Source organism: Capsicum annuum, chromosome 2 (genome assembly GCF_002878395.1).
Source record: "Capsicum annuum cultivar UCD-10X-F1 chromosome 2, UCD10Xv1.1, whole genome shotgun sequence".
Lineage (NCBI taxonomy): Eukaryota > Viridiplantae > Streptophyta > Magnoliopsida > Solanales > Solanaceae > Capsicum > Capsicum annuum.
The window spans coordinates 23,826,043-23,844,598 of NC_061112.1; the positions used below are offsets into that span (position 1 = coordinate 23,826,043).

The following is an 18,556-nucleotide window of genomic DNA, read 5'->3' on the forward strand; positions in this document are numbered from 1 at the left end:
CTTTGTTCGAATTCCTATAACAAACTATTTTGTATACAACTTCAACTCATTAAAGGGAGGTTGAAACTTACGTTCAATGGCTGAGAGAACTCCACTTTTGCTTTATTCTTAAAATACGACTTAATTGAGTTATTCATCCAAAACCCTTTGAAGTAGGAGTATTATTATAGCAATAGGAAATCTAATCCTTATGGAAGTAGGAAACATAAATCCTATTCCAAAATAATAACTACAGCTAACCTTAATCCTTATAAAACTATAAAATATAAATCCTATTCTAGAATAATAGAGAAAGCTACTTAAAAATATTGCTATATACTTAATTAATTGACTTCCACGCATCCCCAACATTACTCTCCTCATATTGAAAGAGCTTGTCCTCAAGCTCAAATCTCACGATAGTCATCAAGAACTTCTGGAACAGTAGCGTAATTCCTTAGCTCCTCTCTGCCATTTCTGTACAAGTTAATCGCTTGATAAAAGGGGTTTGGTTGCTGCTCTAGGTATTGTTCAAGCTAAATGACCAGACTAAACTAGTAGCAGGTTTTGCTGAGTTCGGCTACCCAGACTTGTTTGAGATTGCTGTCATGTCGCCTCACGAATATTACTACTTTTTGTAGTTGTTTTTGTTCTATAACCCTGTATACACTCATGGTCGCTGATAAGTCAAATGGTTTGAGCAACTACATATCCATTCTGATTGAATCATCCAACCCCACCATAAATATTCCCATGTGCAAGTGTTTTAGAATAAACTCATCAGCCTAGCCAACTTTTGTTGAAACTAAGGTTGATAAATTTCATTTGTATCAATTTGTCGAAGTGTAACTGGTTTGCCAACTGAGTTGCTGCTTTTAGGATGTCCGAATCGTTCGAAACAACATTTTGAAATTCTTCCCAATTCATTCAGCCTTTTGCTCGTTTAAGCTGATAATACCATAATTGTGCTTCTCCCAACATGTGAAACCCAACCACCAAACTTTTCTGCTTCCGTATATGTTGATTTTCAAAAAGAATTTCACAACGATGTGCCCAAATTAATGAGTCGTTGGTACCATCACAAGTAGGAAAATCCATCTTCGCATACCTTGGTACTATCATATGGAAATTACTTCTTGATTTTCCATTCATCAGGGTGCCACTCGACTCAGTTTCATGGGTTGTTGATTTTTTGGAGCCAATTCCCAAGCCAAAAAGTTGTTCTCGGTTGACTTGGACAATTCTTTTGCCTAGGCGTTGTTCCACCACTGCAAGTTTAGAGTCCAGTAATGCTTCTGTAATCACATGAGCTTCTTGGAATTTGGAACTGGTCTCATCTCCCATTGTGTTAGGCTCAGGTACTAAATTCTTAGGACTTTTGGGAAGGATCGAGTCAGAGGACGATGAACAAGAAAATCTATATGAATTGATTTTTCTTGCCTTTGTCCGAATGCCTAGATTGACCTATTTTGTATATAACTTCAGCTCGTTAAAGGAAGATTGAAACCTTAGAGTTTATTGGAAGAGTGAACTATGGTGTCTTGCTTTTTTGTTAAAATATGACACATTGATTATTCCTTTAAAACCCTTTTAAATAGGAGCATTACGACAACATACCCAGTGTATTCTCACAAAGTAGGGTCTGGAGGGTAAAGTGTACGCAGTTCACCACTTCTTCAGATAAAGTACAAAGGTTGTTTACGATAGACCCTTGACTCAGGACAAATAACAGTATAAAAAACATGAAAACAAAAAACAAAGTGGTATAACACACCAACAGATAATAAAAGAAACAAGATACCCACGGAACAATACTATAAGCTATCTATTCGAAATGATAAACATCACTAGAACACCAGGAACAAGAAACTACAAGACATATGCATACTACGACTAAAGGCACAACTACAAACAAAGCTCTCCTTCCGGCTAGCAAGGATGCATTCCTATCCATTAACCCTCTACCCTAATGCGTGTCCTCACTTCCTATCTAGGGTAATGTCCTCAGTAAGCTGTAACTGCTCCATTCCATGTCTAATCACCTTCCTCAAATATTTCTCCAGCCTACCTCTACCCTTCCTGAAATCATCAATAGTCAACTCTACCCCTCCTGAAATCATCAATAGTCAACCTCTCATACCTCCAAATCGGGGCATTTGTGCACCTCCTCATCACATGTCCCGAAGCATCTCAACCTCACTTTTTGCATCTTGTCCTCCATCGAAGCCACTCACACCTTCTTTCAAATAATCTGATTTCTAACCCTATCTTTCCTAGTTAGTCAACATATCAATTACATCATCCTCATTTTGCTGCCTTTAACTTTTGGTTGTGGGACTTCTTGACTGACCAACACTCGCTCCATACAACATAGCCGGTCGGAGTGCCACCTTGTAGAACGTATCTTTAAGTTTAGGAGACACCTTCTTACCACACACAAGACTCCCGAAGTGATCCTCCATTTCAACCACCCTGCACCAATACGGTGTGTGACATCCTCGTCAATCTCTTCATTCCCCTGAATCATAAACCCAAGATATTTGGAACTATCTCTTTTTCGAATGGCATAGGAAATCTAGCTTTACTACCACATCGGCCTCATGCATCAAATCACTAAACTTGCGCTCCAAGTATTCCGTCTTGGTCCTGCTCAACCTATAAATTCTTTAGTCTCTAAAATTTTTCTCCAAACCTCCAACTTATCATTAACTCCTGCTTGGATCTCGTCAATGAGAACTACATCATCAGCAAATAAGAGTAACATCATCAACAAAGAGGAGTATTATTACAGCAATATAAAGTCCAATCCTTATGGAAGTAGGAACCATAAACCCTATTCTAAACTAATAACTATAGCTAACCCTAATCCTTATAAAACATTAAAACATTAGTCCTATTATAGTTCTAGAATAATGAAGAAAGAAAGTTAAAAATATAATTAAATACTTAGTTAATTGACTTCCACATATCTACAACAGAGGCAAAAAGGGGTTAGATGATTTCTTTCCATGTGTCAAAGGCTTGATGGACGGAAGTTATCCGGTTCATGTGCTGTTGAGAAGTAACTAATACCTGTTGGATTAGTCGAAATGCACACAAACTGGCCTGAATAGTTTTGCTACTTTAGCCGGGTAGATAGGAGTGACGTTGAGGTGACATTAGATTTGATTGAGGTATCTAAATATAGACAGTTCAGGTGTTTAGGCTCAATGTTTCAAAATCAGGAGAATGGAGCGATGGATGAAAATATAACGCGTAGGAATAAATAAAGGTGGTTGAAAAGGAGGAGTGCCAAATAAATGTTATGTGATAGCAAGATACCTATCAAAGTGAACGGGAAGCTGTTAAGAATGTGAGGCCAACAATGTTGTATTTTGGTGAATGTTGGGCCTCTAAAGCCCAAAATATCCACAAGATGAGTATCACAGATATGCAAATGTTATATGGGTATTTGAGACAAATTTGCGGTCATAATAGCTAGATGAAATTAGAAGGTGTAAATAATGTAGATAGAATGATCAAATGAGAGACCATCTCTTGAGATGTCTAGCCAGATGTTATTTAGGCTTTTAAATGCACCAGGTTTTTAAATGTGAAAACATGATTGATAGTGTTAAAAAGAGGAGGTAAACCTAAAAAAGTTCTATCAAAAGATTTAGAATATTTTGGAATCCAAGTTGTTCTAGCAAAAGATAAAAAAAATAATGTGTGAAGCCATCCACAAAAAAAAATGTACATCGAGAATCCGTATATATGATAACATCTAAAAGCTATTTTTGGAGTCCCACATCGGTGGGTTAAAGGGTCCTTGGTCTCCTTATAGGGTCTTGGGCAATCCTCCCTTCAAAAGCTAGCTCATGAGGGGAGGATTGCTCAAGACCCTATAAGGAGACCAAGGACCCTTTAACCCACCGATGTGGGACTCCAACAGCTATGATGCTCAGACTCGTCAAAAATGTCAATGGGTGCGTGTTGAATTCGTCAAAAGTAGTGTATTTTTGTAGAATCTGACACAAGTGCGACATCAAAGTGAAGAGTCCGCCCAACTTAGTCTAAAAGGCTTGTTCTTACTAGACTCTCTATATTAGAGACAACCACTAAAAGAGTACAAGTGATAAATCCTACTCTTAGATTACCCTGAGATACTAAGGGCTCGTTTTGTACAAAGGGATAACACAACTACCGAGATTAATGTTACGATGAGCTTATCCCATGTTTGGTTGGGTTAAAATACATGTGATAACTCATCTCAAGATTAGTTATCCCGGAATAATCCCCAAGATTTCAGATAATTTATTTATCCCTGGATAACTTGTTTCCAACCAAATGACCCCTAAGTATTAAGATTTTTTGGATTCAAACAGGGCATTTGTGATTGTGATGATTCAAACCGCTTACCCCAACTAGCTTGGATTGAGGCGTGGTACTAAGGCTAAATTATTGATACCTTGTTAGACACTCAAACTTAGCTAGTGATCAAATAAACATCTCTACTTCGTAGCGGTGTTAAATGTTTAATTACTCAAATCTCAAAAAAAAAAAAAAACATCTTGTTACTTGTAGAAAAATAATATTTCTTTTTGCCGTTACAAATAGAATTAGCTTGTATAAGCAGCACATGACTTTGCTCTCTCAGGCGTGATTCCCAATTTGATTTTTTAAAACATTTCAACCCATAACCCCACCGGTGGTCCTTCTGATGACCAGAACCCCTCTTCTCCCTTCTTTCTCTCTCAATCCTTTCCCATAGCCACCACCAACCACCTGCTACCCAACCCCAGAAAACCCACCACCCAGATAGTTCGCAGCGCGCTCGCACGCGCCACGGACATGCACCTGTTAATTCCATTTCTTAAAAACTCCTCCCCTTTTTCTAAATTGATCATGGGGGAAACAGAATATACTTCAATGCAGCATAAATCTTTTGACATCACAAGATGGACAGCAAACAACTCAGTGTGGTACAAATGGGTCGAAAGAAGTCTTAGGTTGATGAGAAGGTCTGAGATGAGCAATAAGACTATGGAGTGGATCTGCTTCACTTTAAAAGAAGCATCTGGAGATCAAAATAACACAGAAGATTGAAGATGGTGGAAAGAGATGCAGAGCACTTTAGTACGAAAAAGAGTAATGAGCTTGGAAGATATATAAGAATCCTCTCCTCAAATAAGGAAGGAAGATCTGTATTAATCATTATCCCTGAATTGGCATTGAATGTGGGTTGGTGCGACATTGCTTTCAAAATTGAAAAATTCATTAAATGTTGTCTGAGCCAGGGTAGGATAGGCCCTCCAAGAGTGACCGAAGTCAAGTACCCTTATGCAAAAGCAGGACGAGATAGTAAGTGGACATGAAAGAATCTCCGAGAAGCTGATATAAGGTGCAAGATATGAGGGGTAATCAGAATAATGATGGTGGAGAAAGATAATCAAGTCAGTCTAGCAGATAAAGACAAAGTATCTGAAGAAGGGGAAATGGAACTGGCAATTCGAGACTCAGATGTTGCAATTGAGAATTGGGAGGTTCAAGATGCAGAACCCTTAATCATCCAATCTCAATTAGCATTACAGGAGAAAGAGAAAGAAACATCTCTATGGGTACAACAAAATATGATGAAAATTGGGAAGCTGTTGGGGGCAGATTTTCAGGGGATGAAGAAGAAGCAGCCCTGGAACTACTGCTACAGGTGGATAGCAGCAGAGCAGCAAGAAGAATGGAATCTGCAGGTATTTGTAAGAAGACAAGATCAAAGGGCGCAGGACCTTAAAAGCTTGGTAGATTTTGATGTTAAATTCAAAAGTGGGGGAAACAGGGGTAAGGGGAAGATCAACTTGCAAAGTGCTTAATGCAGTTCAAACTAATCTCATGGAATGTTAGGGGATTAAATTGTAGAGATAAAAGAAGGTTAATTAAGAGTGTGGTTTTAAACTGGAATGCAGATATATATTGCTTTCAAGAAACAAAACTGGAGGGGGAAATCACAGAAATGGTAAAGCAATTATGGGAGGTAGGTGGGTGAGATTTTCATGCTTGGAGGCTAGTAGAACCAAAGAGGGAGGGGGGGGGGGGGGGGGGGGGAATTCTTTTAATGTGGGACAGCAGTGTGTGGAAGGGGGAGCTGCTGGAGAATACAGTTTCTGTCAAATTTGAAGCTCAGCTTCAAAGCTTTTCATGTTACATTACTGGGGTATATGCACCCAATTGCTATCTTGAAAGGAGGTTAGTGTGCAAGGAAATTGGAGCTATTAGAGGTCTAATTGAAGGGCCATGGGCTATATGTGGGGATTTCAATGTTTGCAGGTTCATCTCAGAAAAGAGAAATTGTACCAGAAGAACAAAAGGGATGAAGGAATTTCTGATTTCATTGAAGATTTGTTCTAATTGATCTTCAAATGGAAAATGCATCATACACATTGTATAAAGGACATAATCATGAAGGAGCGACCAGAATTGGCAGAATGTTGATTTCAGAAGAATGGGATCACAGTTTCAATAACTTGAAACAGATCCCATTGCAGAGAATCATTTCAGATCATATTCCTATTGCTTTACAGGGAGGTACTTGGAACAGAAATAAAAAATACTTTAAATTATAAAATTTGTGGCTCGATACTGAAGGCTTCATACATAAAGTTAAGAGAATGGTGGAACAATTTGAAATTTGAGGTGAGACATGATTTTATTCTGGCTTGCAAAATGAAATGCTGTGGATGTGTGGAAGCTGTGATGCGTGGAATAGGGTTATTATTTATTTATATTTTATATTTTAAGTGGCTTTTTATTTAAGTAGTTTAATTATTATTCTAGAATAGGGTTATATGTTTTCTAATTTCATAAGGATTAGGCTTTCTTTTGATGCAATAAGACTTCTATTTGAAGGGAGTTATGAGGAAGAATACGTACAAATAGTTTCAGTCAACAACAAGAGATTGGAGTTATCTCTTTCATTGGATTCTAAGGTTTTAGTCACCCTTTAACGAGATGAATTTATCTACAAAATAGTTCGATCTACGAATTCAAACAAAGGCAAGGGAAAGTCGAAATCAATTGATTCAGACTTTTCTGTTCATCGTCCTATGACTTGATTCTTCTCTAAAGATTCTAACAATTTTGTACCATAGCCTAACACAATGGATGATGAGATCAATTCCATTCCGAGAACGTGCAATTTTAGAAACCCTAATGGAACACCTTGATGAAAAAATTGTCCAAATAATCCAAGAACAACTTTCGGCATGAGAATTGGCTCCTGATGGCACCAGCTAAGGTTGGAGTGGCTGATTTTCACATGTTGGGAGAAGCACAATTATGGTACTGTCAACTCAAACGAGCAAAGGGCCCAATGAGTTGGGAAGAATTTCAGAAACGATGTTTCCAACGATTTGGACCTCTTGAAAGTAGCAACCCAGTGGGTGAATTGGTCATGCTTCGGCAAACTAGTCCAGTTGAAATTTATCAACGTCAGTTTCAAGAGAAGTTGGCTAGGTCTGAAGAGCTTATTCTAGAACACTTGCATGTGGGTATTTATGGCAAGGTTGGATGTCTCAATCAGAATGGATGTGCAATTGCTCAAACCACCTGACTTATCGATAGCCATGAGCGTATCCAAGGCTTTAGAACAAAAACACTAACTGCAGAAAGTACGTAGTTTTAGCAAAGGGGCATGGCAGCAATCTCGAACAAGTTTGGGCAACACAACAAACTCAGAAAAAATCTTGTACTGGTTTAGTCGATTTATTTACCTCGGATAATTCCCAAACCAACAATCAAATCCCTTTTGTCAAGCGACTAACTCGTGCAGAAATGGTAGAGAGAAGAGCCAAGGAATTATGCTTTAATTCTGAAGAACATTTTTCAACCACTCACCAGTGCAAACAACTTCTCTGGCTAGAATTGGTGGATGATTCAGGTGAAACTATTCTAGAAGTTTTGGATGATTGCGCTGATATTTGAGCTTGAAGACAAGCTTTTTCAACTTGAAGGGAGTAATGTTGTGGATGCTTGGAAGCTGTGATGCAAGGAATAAAGTTATTTTTTATTTTTTTATATTTTAAGTAGCTTTATTTATTATATATTTATATTTAAGTAGTTTTATTTTCTTATTCTAGAATAGGGTGTCATGTTTCCTAGTTTCATAAAGATTAGGCGTTCTATTGACGTAATATGACTCCTATTTAAAGTGAGATATGGGGAATGATACGTACGAATAGTTTCAGTCAAAAACAAGAGATTGAAGTTATCTCTTTAACGAGCTGAACTTATCTACGAGTAGGTTGATCTAGGAATTCAAGCAAAGGCATGGGAAAGTCGAACCAATTGGTTTAAACTTTTCTGTTCATCGTCCTGTGACTCGATCCTTCTTCAAAGATACTAATATGAAAGCTTTGAAAAATAAACTCAAGGAGTGGAGTAGAAGTGCACAAAGGAAGCTGTGCTTACAATGAAAAGTTTTGCTGGAGAAAATGACAGAATTTGAATCCATAATGAAAGATAGGATGCTGACAGATGATGAGATGGCCAGAAAGGGTACATTGCTTCTTCAGTATGAAGAATTACTTAAAAGAGAAGAAGATCAAGGGCTCTTTGGTTGAAAGAGGGGGACAGGAACACTAAATTCTTCCACGGAGTTGTAATTCTCACAAGAGGTATAATCACATCGACCAACTGAATATTCAGGGTGAGCTCACTCAGAATGCTAGCAGAATTGAGGAGGAGATAGTGGATTATTATCAGAAACTATACACGGAGACATCACAGTGAAGACCCGCTGCCAAATTTCCTAACTTCCCTGTACTTTCACTAGAGGAGAAAGAGAGCTTACAAGGTAGATTTGAGGAAGAAATGGAAGTGTTGAGGTGTTTGAAGTTGTGTGCAGTGGATAAAGCACTTGGGCCAGATGGTTTCACTATGAGATTTTTTTTATAAAATGCTGGGAGATTATAAAGCAAGATGTCATGAAGGCTTTTCAAAATTTCTATGATCAAGAAATGTTTGAAAACGCTTCAGTGCAACTTCCATAGCCTTGATACCAAAGAAGAAAGGAGCCTCTGAGTTCAAAGATTTTAGACCAGTCAGTCTAATTGTTGAAGCATGTAAAAATTTTCTCCAAAGGTGCTTAAAGAAGGGTTGAAAGGGGTAATGGAAAAGTTGTTTGACTTTTAACGAATGGCATTTATCAAGGGTAGAAAAATCATGGATGCAGTCTTAGTTGCTATAATGAAGATGTGGGATCAAGACTTAGACTGCATTTGTGTTTATTAAGATTCAGACTTCTGAATCTGAATGCATGTCTGAATGATTAAGATGTTGTTTTCAGATCCGAAATCTGAATGGTTAAGACTTTGTTTTTCAATATCTGAATATGCAAAATTTATTTATTTGCATATACAATAAAAAATATACAACAACAACAACAAACCCAGTGTATTCCCACATAGTGAGGTCTGGGGAGGGTAAGATGTACGCAATCCATACCTCTACCTCTAAAGAAGTAGAAAGGCTGTTTCCGATAGACCCTCGGCTCGAGACACGGAATACATACAATAAAAAATATAATTTAAATAAAAAAATAATTGTATATTAAAAAAATATTTGATTTAATTCAATAAAATTATTATTTGATTGAAGAAAAAATATTTATATTTGTTAGTGATAATGGAGATGGTTTGTAATGGTGGTGGTTGTGGTAATGATTGATGTTAGTGATTAGTAATGTTAGTGGTGATAGTTGTGATGATAGAGATGTTTGGTATTGTAGTGATTGTTATGATGATGGCGATTGGTAGTGATGTGAAATTGGTTGATGTTAGTAGTTGGAGGTATTGATTGTGATAACTTAAAAATGAATGCATGATGGTTAACGATGTGTTGGTGGTAGTTGGAGATGCTGTTAGTTGTGATGGTGGAGATAATTATTATTAGAGATATACTGTAGCGATGATGGTGGTTGAAGCGGTGGTAGAGGTGGCGACACTGGCGACAATGGTGGTGGTGATCGAAGAATGTGTGGATGCTAATGATGTGTTAGTGGTAGTTAGCGGTGGCGCTAGTTGTAATAAATGAGTTGGTTAGTAGTTGGGATTGACCGATAGTGGTTGATGGTGGTGGTGTTGGCATTGACGGTGTTGATAGTGACGGATATAATTAAAATAATGGAGTTGGTAGATATGGTAGCGGTTGAAAATAGTGGTTAGTAGCAACTATGATTGTGAATGGTGGTTGTGATAATGGAGGTGGTTGGGGGTGGTGTTGGTTGGTGGCAAGGTGGTGGTTGACAATGGTGGTGGCGGTAGAGGTGGCTAGTGGTGGTGACTAATGATTATGGATAAAGTGGTGGTGAATATTTTCCAACACACAAGAATACCTCTTAATGATTAAGACTTAATTCCAGGTTTGAATGATTAAGACCTATTCAGGTCTATTAAGAGCCAAAATTTTAATGAAAAACAAATGCATTTAATGGTCTGAAATCTGAATCTTTTAGATTCAGACCTCCATTTAGTGCAAACAAATGAGGCCTGACAGTCGGAAGAAAGCAGGAATTCTCTGTAAATTAGACATAGAAAAGGCCTATGATCATGTGAATTGGGGCTATCTTTTGGTAGTTATGGAGATGATGGGTTTGGGCAAAAGTGGATACACTGGATAAAATACTGTATCTCAACGGTAAGCTTTTCAATTCTGGTTAATGGAGCATGTACAGGATTCTTTATAGCTCAATAGGTTTGAGGCAAGGGGATCCCCTTTCCTATTCTTGCTGGCAATGGAGGGTTTAAACATCATGGTTAAAACTGCTAATACAAATGGTTTTATCAGAGAATTTTATGTGGCAGAGTGGCAGAGAAAGCCTAGAAGTGACTCATCTGCAATATGCTGATGGTAATAGTCTGTGGGGCTGAAGAAGATCAACTCAAGTATATGAGTGTGATCTTGGTTTTGTTTGATGGGATTTTTGGGCTACATATTAATTTGAGAAAGAGTTCCTTATATCCGATAAATAATGTAGCTAACATGGAGGTTTTAAATACAATACTAGTTGGACAGGTGGGAACACTTCCAACCACATACTTGGGGATGCCTTTAGGAGCTAAATCTAAATCTTCTGAGATTCGGAATATAGTGATTGAAAAATGTGAGAAGAAACTGGCCGGATGGAAAGGACAAAACTTGTCCTTTGGAGGCAGTCACACTTATCAACTCTGTGCTAGATTCCATTCCAATCTACATGATGTCCCTATTTCCAACACCTGTGGGGATTATCAACAGACCGGATAGAGTCAAAAGGAAGTTCATATGGCAGGGAAACAAAGAAAGAAAAGGGTATAATCTAATTGAATGGAAGGAGGTGATTGCAGAAAAGAGATATGGGGGGTTGGGAATAAAGAACTTGGAAAATCACAATAAAGCTCTTTGAATGAAGTGGCTTTGGAAGTAAGCAGATGACAAGCAACAACTATGGGGTAAAGTCATTGAAGCAAAATATGAGGAGGAAGACAAGTGGATGACAAAAGAAGTTACTGCACCATATGGAGTGAACTTATGGAGATCTATCAAAACTCTATGGAATGAGCTCAAGAGCAACACCAAAAGAAAAGTGAAGAATGGGGGGAAGACAAGGTTTTGGAAAGAGGAATGGCATGAAGCAGGTATCCTGGGAAACCTCTTTCCAGACTTACGTAGCATAGCAACACTACAATACAGTACTATAACAGAAATGTGGGCACATGAAGGGTGGGATATCACCTTCAGTAGACAGATTAATGATTGGAAAATTCCAAGTGTGGCAGAGTTTCTCAACACAATTGGCCAGTCAATGTGTGTGTGTGTGTGGGTTTTGGTGTGGGGGGATGAGATATGGTGGCAGGGCAGTGAGAAAGGCACATTCAATGTTAGCAAAGCATACAAGAAACTGAATCTCCCTGACCAACTGACCATCAACTGGCCATGGAAGAACATCTGGAGGGTCAAAATTCCTTATAAAAGTAATCTGTCTTGTCTGGCTCTTGTCCAAAGAGGCAGTTCTCACAAAGGACAACTTAATGTGGAGGAGGATGACAGTTGATCCTACATGTTTGTTGTGTGGGGAGAAGCAAGAAACTGTAAACCACCTGTTTTTGCATTGTAAGTTTACAGGTCAACTATGGAGAAAGTTTCTAAACTTGAGAGGCATATCTTGGTCTTGGCCCATGCTAGGAAATATAACACATACACTTCAAAGCTGGGCAGCGATAGGGATACTGGCCAATAGCAGAAGCAGATGGAGAATCATTCCTGCCAGTATATGGTGGACTATATGGAGGGAAAGAAATGCTGGTGTTTTGAGAACATAGAAAATAGTATACAGCAGATCAAGTTGAATTGTATCTTGACTCTCTGTTTTTGGTGTAATCAGATTTGGTCTAATGGTCTTGTCTCTATTTTTGATGTTCTATGCTCATTATAGACATAAGATCATAGGTTTTCGTAAATATGGTTGTAGTACAACCCATGTACTACTATTCTCTGATAAATAAATACCAATTTACCAGTTCAAAAAAAAAAGAATTATTTTTTATGCTACAAAAGGCAAAGATACAGCTTAAAACTCTCATGCATTTTCTTACTAATAATAAAAAGTGGAAGTTTATTCATTTATATGTTTTCATTATGCACGCCATTCATACCAGTTCTCGAAAAAAGAACCTATATTTTCTAGTTTCACTTTTTACCTTTATTCTTTTTTGATGATGAACCCCTGAACTTTTATTTTGGTTTCACAAACCTGGTTCTGTTACGTCATCTACTCAGTATTGTTGCTAACGCGTGCAACAAAATTTTCACCATCTGCATTCTCTGTTCTGTAGCTGATAGCAATAATGACTCGGAGAAGAACAGCCTGGATTCCGAAATATTCTGAATCTTGTATTAAACTACGAATGCATTCTATTTAAATGCATTAGTCTTTTTAACTGGAATGAAAGACAGCTTTGAGACGGGAACAGAGCAAATTGTATGCTATGAGATCTATATTAAAATATAAAGTTTATTGGCAGATCTTGTTGTTAATCATTGGTTGTTTTCAGAATTCCCTTACAGTTCAGGATGTAGTTTTAGAATTTGCATCCTCTCAGATTAGTAAGGAATGATGACGTGAGGTCAGCTTAAATGGAGAAACATGGTTGCTCGACCCCACCTTGTATGGGATTGAGGCGTAGTTGTTCCATATCCGTACGGAACTCTATAATGGGAAGTGGTCAAGTTTTGGCCTTCAACTCTATAATGGAAAGTGGTCCGGTTTTGGCCTTCTTTTTAAATTTCTTTGCCCTAAGAAATGTTGAAATGATAAGTACTTTGTTCCTGGTTGGTCTTCCAGTATTAAGTGGTCTGTAATTTTGGTATGCTTCCTTGAGGTGCAGCATCAGTCTTGTAAAATAGTTTTTTATGTATGATTTTGTGATAGATTTTGATCGAAGTTACTTAGCTGCAACGATGAAAGACTTGTGAGAATCGAAAATATAGTAAGAAGTATTTTGGCCCCAAAGTGATATAGAGTATTAATTCACTTTGTGTGGTTGAATGTACCGGGTCCATCTATGCAGTAGCTATATATGTATCTTTGATGACTACTTCTGAGATGATGCATGTTTTGGTCTTGTCACTTCAGTTATTCTCAGCCAAAACCTTTTCTTTTTTCTTGTTAAACCTTACTCCCATTTCTTCGCCCTTCCTACCTTTTCTTCTAGAATTACATGATCCGACATTCTCCCTTCCTGTCCACTAGGCCTTATCCATTTGCATCTAAATGAGCATTTTCATTGCAGGTGAGCATTGGCAAACAATGGAAGGAGTTTCTGGATTACAATGACACAATTGGCTTTATATTTCATGTAAGATGTTTTGGTTAATTAATTCCTGGATATCATATGCCCATGGAGTTCTTCATGAAGTTCAAAGCGAATCATTGATTTGCTCAACTCATTAAGAGCCATTCTTTTGCAGGATGATGCAAAGAAGCTTGACAGAGCTGCCAAGAATCGTTATTCCGTATAGTTCTTTCGTTACAACGGGAATGCAATCTATACAGTTACAGTGGTGTTTTACTGAAGAATCAGCAGTCACTTGCGGTTGCCTGTTTTACCTCTCGCGTTGACGATATTCGTATATGGTATTTGTTTGGATTTGAAGCTTTTTGACGACTTAACAATAACAATTGGTCATATGTGACTTGTAGAGACTGGTACGATTCAATTCAACATTTTATTCGTTTGGGTTTGATTGTGTCGTAGCTCTATAATTCGGATTAAGTTTATCGTTGGATGAACTGCATTGCTGATATTGATCCCAAAAAAATACGGTAGGTACAGCTAGGCCGTGAACAGCCAACCATCGTACTGTAAAAATTGGATAGGTTTGATCTATAGTCATTAGGGCCTCCTAAACGATCTGCTAAATTCTTCTAGTTGTTTCAAAGGATCAAACTTGCCAGTTATTAATGGAATTTTTTGTCGGCTCTCTTTAAAATACTCGTTTGGCCGAGGGCTTCCTAACATATTGTAAGCACTTGTATTAGGATCCGGTGGTATAGAGGATTTTTCGCTGCAGCTGTGACATTGATAACTGTTGGCATGTTCCCTGTGTGTTTTCCTTTCCTTTCCAATCCACAACTTGCACTTTGAAGGTAAAAGATATATGGGACTAGGGGTGGCATAAATACGGAAAATCGAAATATCGAACTGAATCAAATTAATTCGGTATTTTGGTTTGGTTTGGTTTATTTTTCTATAATTTCGGTTATTGGGTTTATGTAATTTGGTGTTTCGGTTTAACTGAAATTTATCATACTTTACTTTATATAATAAGAGGCAGTTTAGCAGCTGAAGCAGCCAAGAGGTTGACATGCCTGCTTCAGTTGCTTCAACTGTAATTTTACTGTACCGTCTCTAATTAATTATTATAAGTCGTTTATGTATTAGTAAATTGATAATATTTAATAAAAAAAATTAAAATAGACATTTATGACATGTCTGCTTCAGTTGCTTTAATCATAATTTTATTATATCATCCCTAATTAAATATTATAAGTGATTTGCGTATTACAAAATTAATAACATTTAATTAAAAAAGGATAAAATAAAAATTTATGACTGTTTCAATTGCTTCAACCGTAATTTTACTGTATCATGTGTTGAAGCAAGCACGAGATTGACATGCCTGCTTCAGCTGTTTCAATTGTAATTTTACTATATCACTCCTAATTAATTATTAGAAGTCATTTATATATTAAAGAATCAGCCCTAATTAAATATTATAAGTCATTTACATATTAAAAAATTAATAATATTTAATCAGAAAGTAAAATAGACGTTCGTGACTGTTTCAACCGCTTCAATCGTAATTTTACTATATCACCATTAATTAATTATTATACAAGTATTTTTTATAGTAATTTTGCTATGTCGCTTTTAATTAGTTATCATAGGTCACTTAAAACATATGTGCTTTATTGCTTTCATCGTGGTTTTTACTATATTACCCCTAATTAGTTATTATGATCGTTTAAGCGTTGAAAAATTGATAATATTTCATAAAAAAGGTAAAAGAGACATAGGATGATATGCCAATATAAAAAATTTGATTGACTATCGAAATTGTATTAGTGCACATAAATTGGGATGAGACAGAGTAAGACATAAAATAACATATATTATTTGAAAATAAAATAAAAAGTAGTATAGATCACAATAATTAAGAACTTAATATAAAGTATATATGTAAAAGAATTTTAATTGACTATCGAAATTTTATTCGTGCCACATAAATTGTGATAGAAAAAATATTCATATATTATTGAAAAATAATGTAACGGACATTGTAAATCACATAATTAACAATTTAAAAAAATTTAAAAAATATAAAATATTTGGCTGACTCTCGAAATTATACCAACATCATTTAAATTGAATCAGAAAAAAAATATTATAAATCATAATAATTAAAAACATAAATTAGTTTAAAATTTTTAATAAAGATAAAAAAATAACATATATTGGGCCCATGCTAGCATGGGCCATCGATATTCAGAAAATTACATGTCATAGACCCAAATATGAGTGACTTTAGATATTTGACCCCACTAAGAAATGTCTTTAAAGAATAACCTTCCTTACTTTTTAAGAATAGTACAAGTACCATTTTACCCCTCTACAACTCAAATATATTTTTAAAACTTTCCATACTTATTTGTCTCTCAAATTTTATTTTTTATTATTTTCACTTTTTATTTTTCCTTTAATTTATTATTCTATTTTTTTTAATCATTTTTACTTTTTTATTTTTTTCTTTAATTTTATTATTTTCACTTTTTATTTTTTTCTTTAATTTTATTTTCATGTTTTAATTCGTTTGTCTCAAACTCTATTTTTTTCTCCTTTTTTTCTCAAGCATTATCTATTTCTTTTTTTTTTCTTCTTCTTTTTTTAATTCATTTGTCTTTAACCTTTATTTTTCTTTTATTTTTGTTTTTTATCAGTTTTTTTTTCGCATTTTCCTCAAACTTTATTTTTATTTTTTCCTCTCGTTTTTTATTTTCTCAATTTTTTTAATTCTTCACTTTTTTCTTTATCTTTTTTTTTTTTTTCTTTTTTTTTTTCTCACTCTTTTTTTTTATTTCTCTACTTTGTTTGATAGCTTTTTTCTTTTTTCAGTTATCTTTTTTTCCTTCATTTTTTTCAAATTTTATTTTTATTTTTCTTAATTTTTTTAATTCTTCACTTTTTTCTTGATCTTTATGTTTTTTCTTTCCTTTTTTTCTCAATCTTTTTTTTTTTTCTCTGTTTTGTTTGATTGTTTTTTTTTTTGGTTTTCTCAACTTCTATTTTTCAACTTCTATTATATTTTGCTAATAAATAAAAAATTGGATAATCCTTGGGGAATTTTCTTTTCTTGACATCAAAGCAAATTTACGGACATGAATTGTTGTTATGAAGTTCTTTGAAAATTCTTGAGATAAGTCGTGTCTCTAAGGCGAGAGTTGTAGAATCTCATAAATAGAGACATAATATGGTAGTGTCAACTCTTGTCCGTAGGACATAATTTATTAGTTGAAAGTCCTTGAGCAAAGTCTTGCCTCTAAGGCAAGAGTTGTAGAACATCCTATAAATGAAGATATAACTGACAGTGTCAACTCTTGCCCGTGGGGCATAATTTATTATTTGAAAGTCCTTGAACTAAGTCTTGCCTCTAAGACAAGAGTTGTAGAACATTCCATAAATAAAGACATATCGTGGTATGTCAACTCTTGCCCGTGGGATATAATTTGTAGTTTGAAAGTCCTTGAGCTAAGTCTTGCCTCTAAGGCAATAGTTGTGGAACACCTCATAAATGAAAACATAACGTGGTGGAGTCAACTCTTGCCCGTGGGGCATAATTTGTAGTTTGAAAGTCCTTTAGCTAATTAAGTCTTGCCTCTAAGGTAATAGTTGTAGAACATCTCATAAATTAAAACATAATATGGTAAAGTCAACTCTTACCCGTGAGGCATAATTTGTAGTTTGAAATTCCTTGAGCCATGTCTTGCCTCTAATGCAATAGTTGTAGAACATCTCATAAATGAAAATATAACGTGTTAGAGTTAACTCTTGCCCGTGGGGCATAATTTGTAGTTTGAAAGTCCTTGAGCCAAGTCTTGCCTCTAAGGCAATAGTTGTAGAACATCTCATCAATAAAAATATAACGTGATAGAGTTAACTCTTGCCCGTGGGGCATAATTTGTAGTTTGAAAGTTCTTGAGTCAAGTCTTGCCTCTAAGACAATAGTTGTAGAACATCTCATAAATGAAAACATAATGTGGTAGAGTCAATTTTTGCTCGTGGAGTCAATTCTTGCCCATGAGGTATAATTTGTTGTTTGAAAGTCCTTGAGCTAAGTCTTGCCTCTAAGGCAATAGTTGTAGAATATTTCATAAATGAAAATATAACGTGGTAGAGTCAACTCTTGTCCGTGGGGCATAATTTGTTGTTTGAAAGTCATGAGCTAAGTCTTGCCTCTAAGAAAATAGTTGTAGAACATCTCATAAATTAAAACATAACGTGGTAGAGTCAACTCTTGCCCGTGGGGCATAATTTATAGTTTTAAAGTCCTTGAGCCAAGTCTTGCCTCTAAGACAATAGTTGTAGAACATCTCATAAATGAAAACATAACATGGTAGAGTCAACTCTTGCCCATGGGGAATAATTTGTAGTTTGAAAGTTCTTGAGCCAAGTCTTGCCTCTAAGGCAATAGTTGTAGAACATCTCATAAATTTAATAACGTGGTAGAGTCAACTCTTGCCCGTGGGACCTAATTTGTTATTTGAAAGTCCTTCAGCCAAGTCTTGCCTCTAAGACAATAGTTGTAGAATATCTCATAAATGAAAACAAAATGTGGTAGAGTCAACCTTTGCCCATGGGGCATAATTTATTGCTTGAAAGTCCTTAAGCTAAGTCATGCCTCTAAGACAACGGTTGTAGAACATCTCATAAATCAAAATACAATGTGGTAGTGTCAACTCTTTCCCATGAAACATAACTTGTTGTTTGAAAGTCATAAGTCTTGCCTCTAC

At 36.0% G+C, this 18,556-nt stretch overlaps 1 protein-coding gene across 1 annotated transcript in view; it reads left to right on the forward strand.

Moving 5' to 3' along the window:
- LOC107857627 (eukaryotic translation initiation factor 4E-2) overlaps positions 1-14,230 on the forward strand; it is a 46,550-nt gene extending 32,320 nt beyond the window's left edge. The window contains exons 4-5 of the mRNA XM_016702482.2: positions 13,779-13,844; positions 13,957-14,230. Coding sequence (XP_016557968.1) covers positions 13,779-13,844; positions 13,957-14,007 — 117 coding nt within the window. The 3' untranslated portion in view covers positions 14,008-14,230. The remainder of the gene's footprint in view (positions 1-13,778; positions 13,845-13,956) is intronic.
- The last annotated feature ends 4,326 nt before the right edge of the window (positions 14,231-18,556 follow it).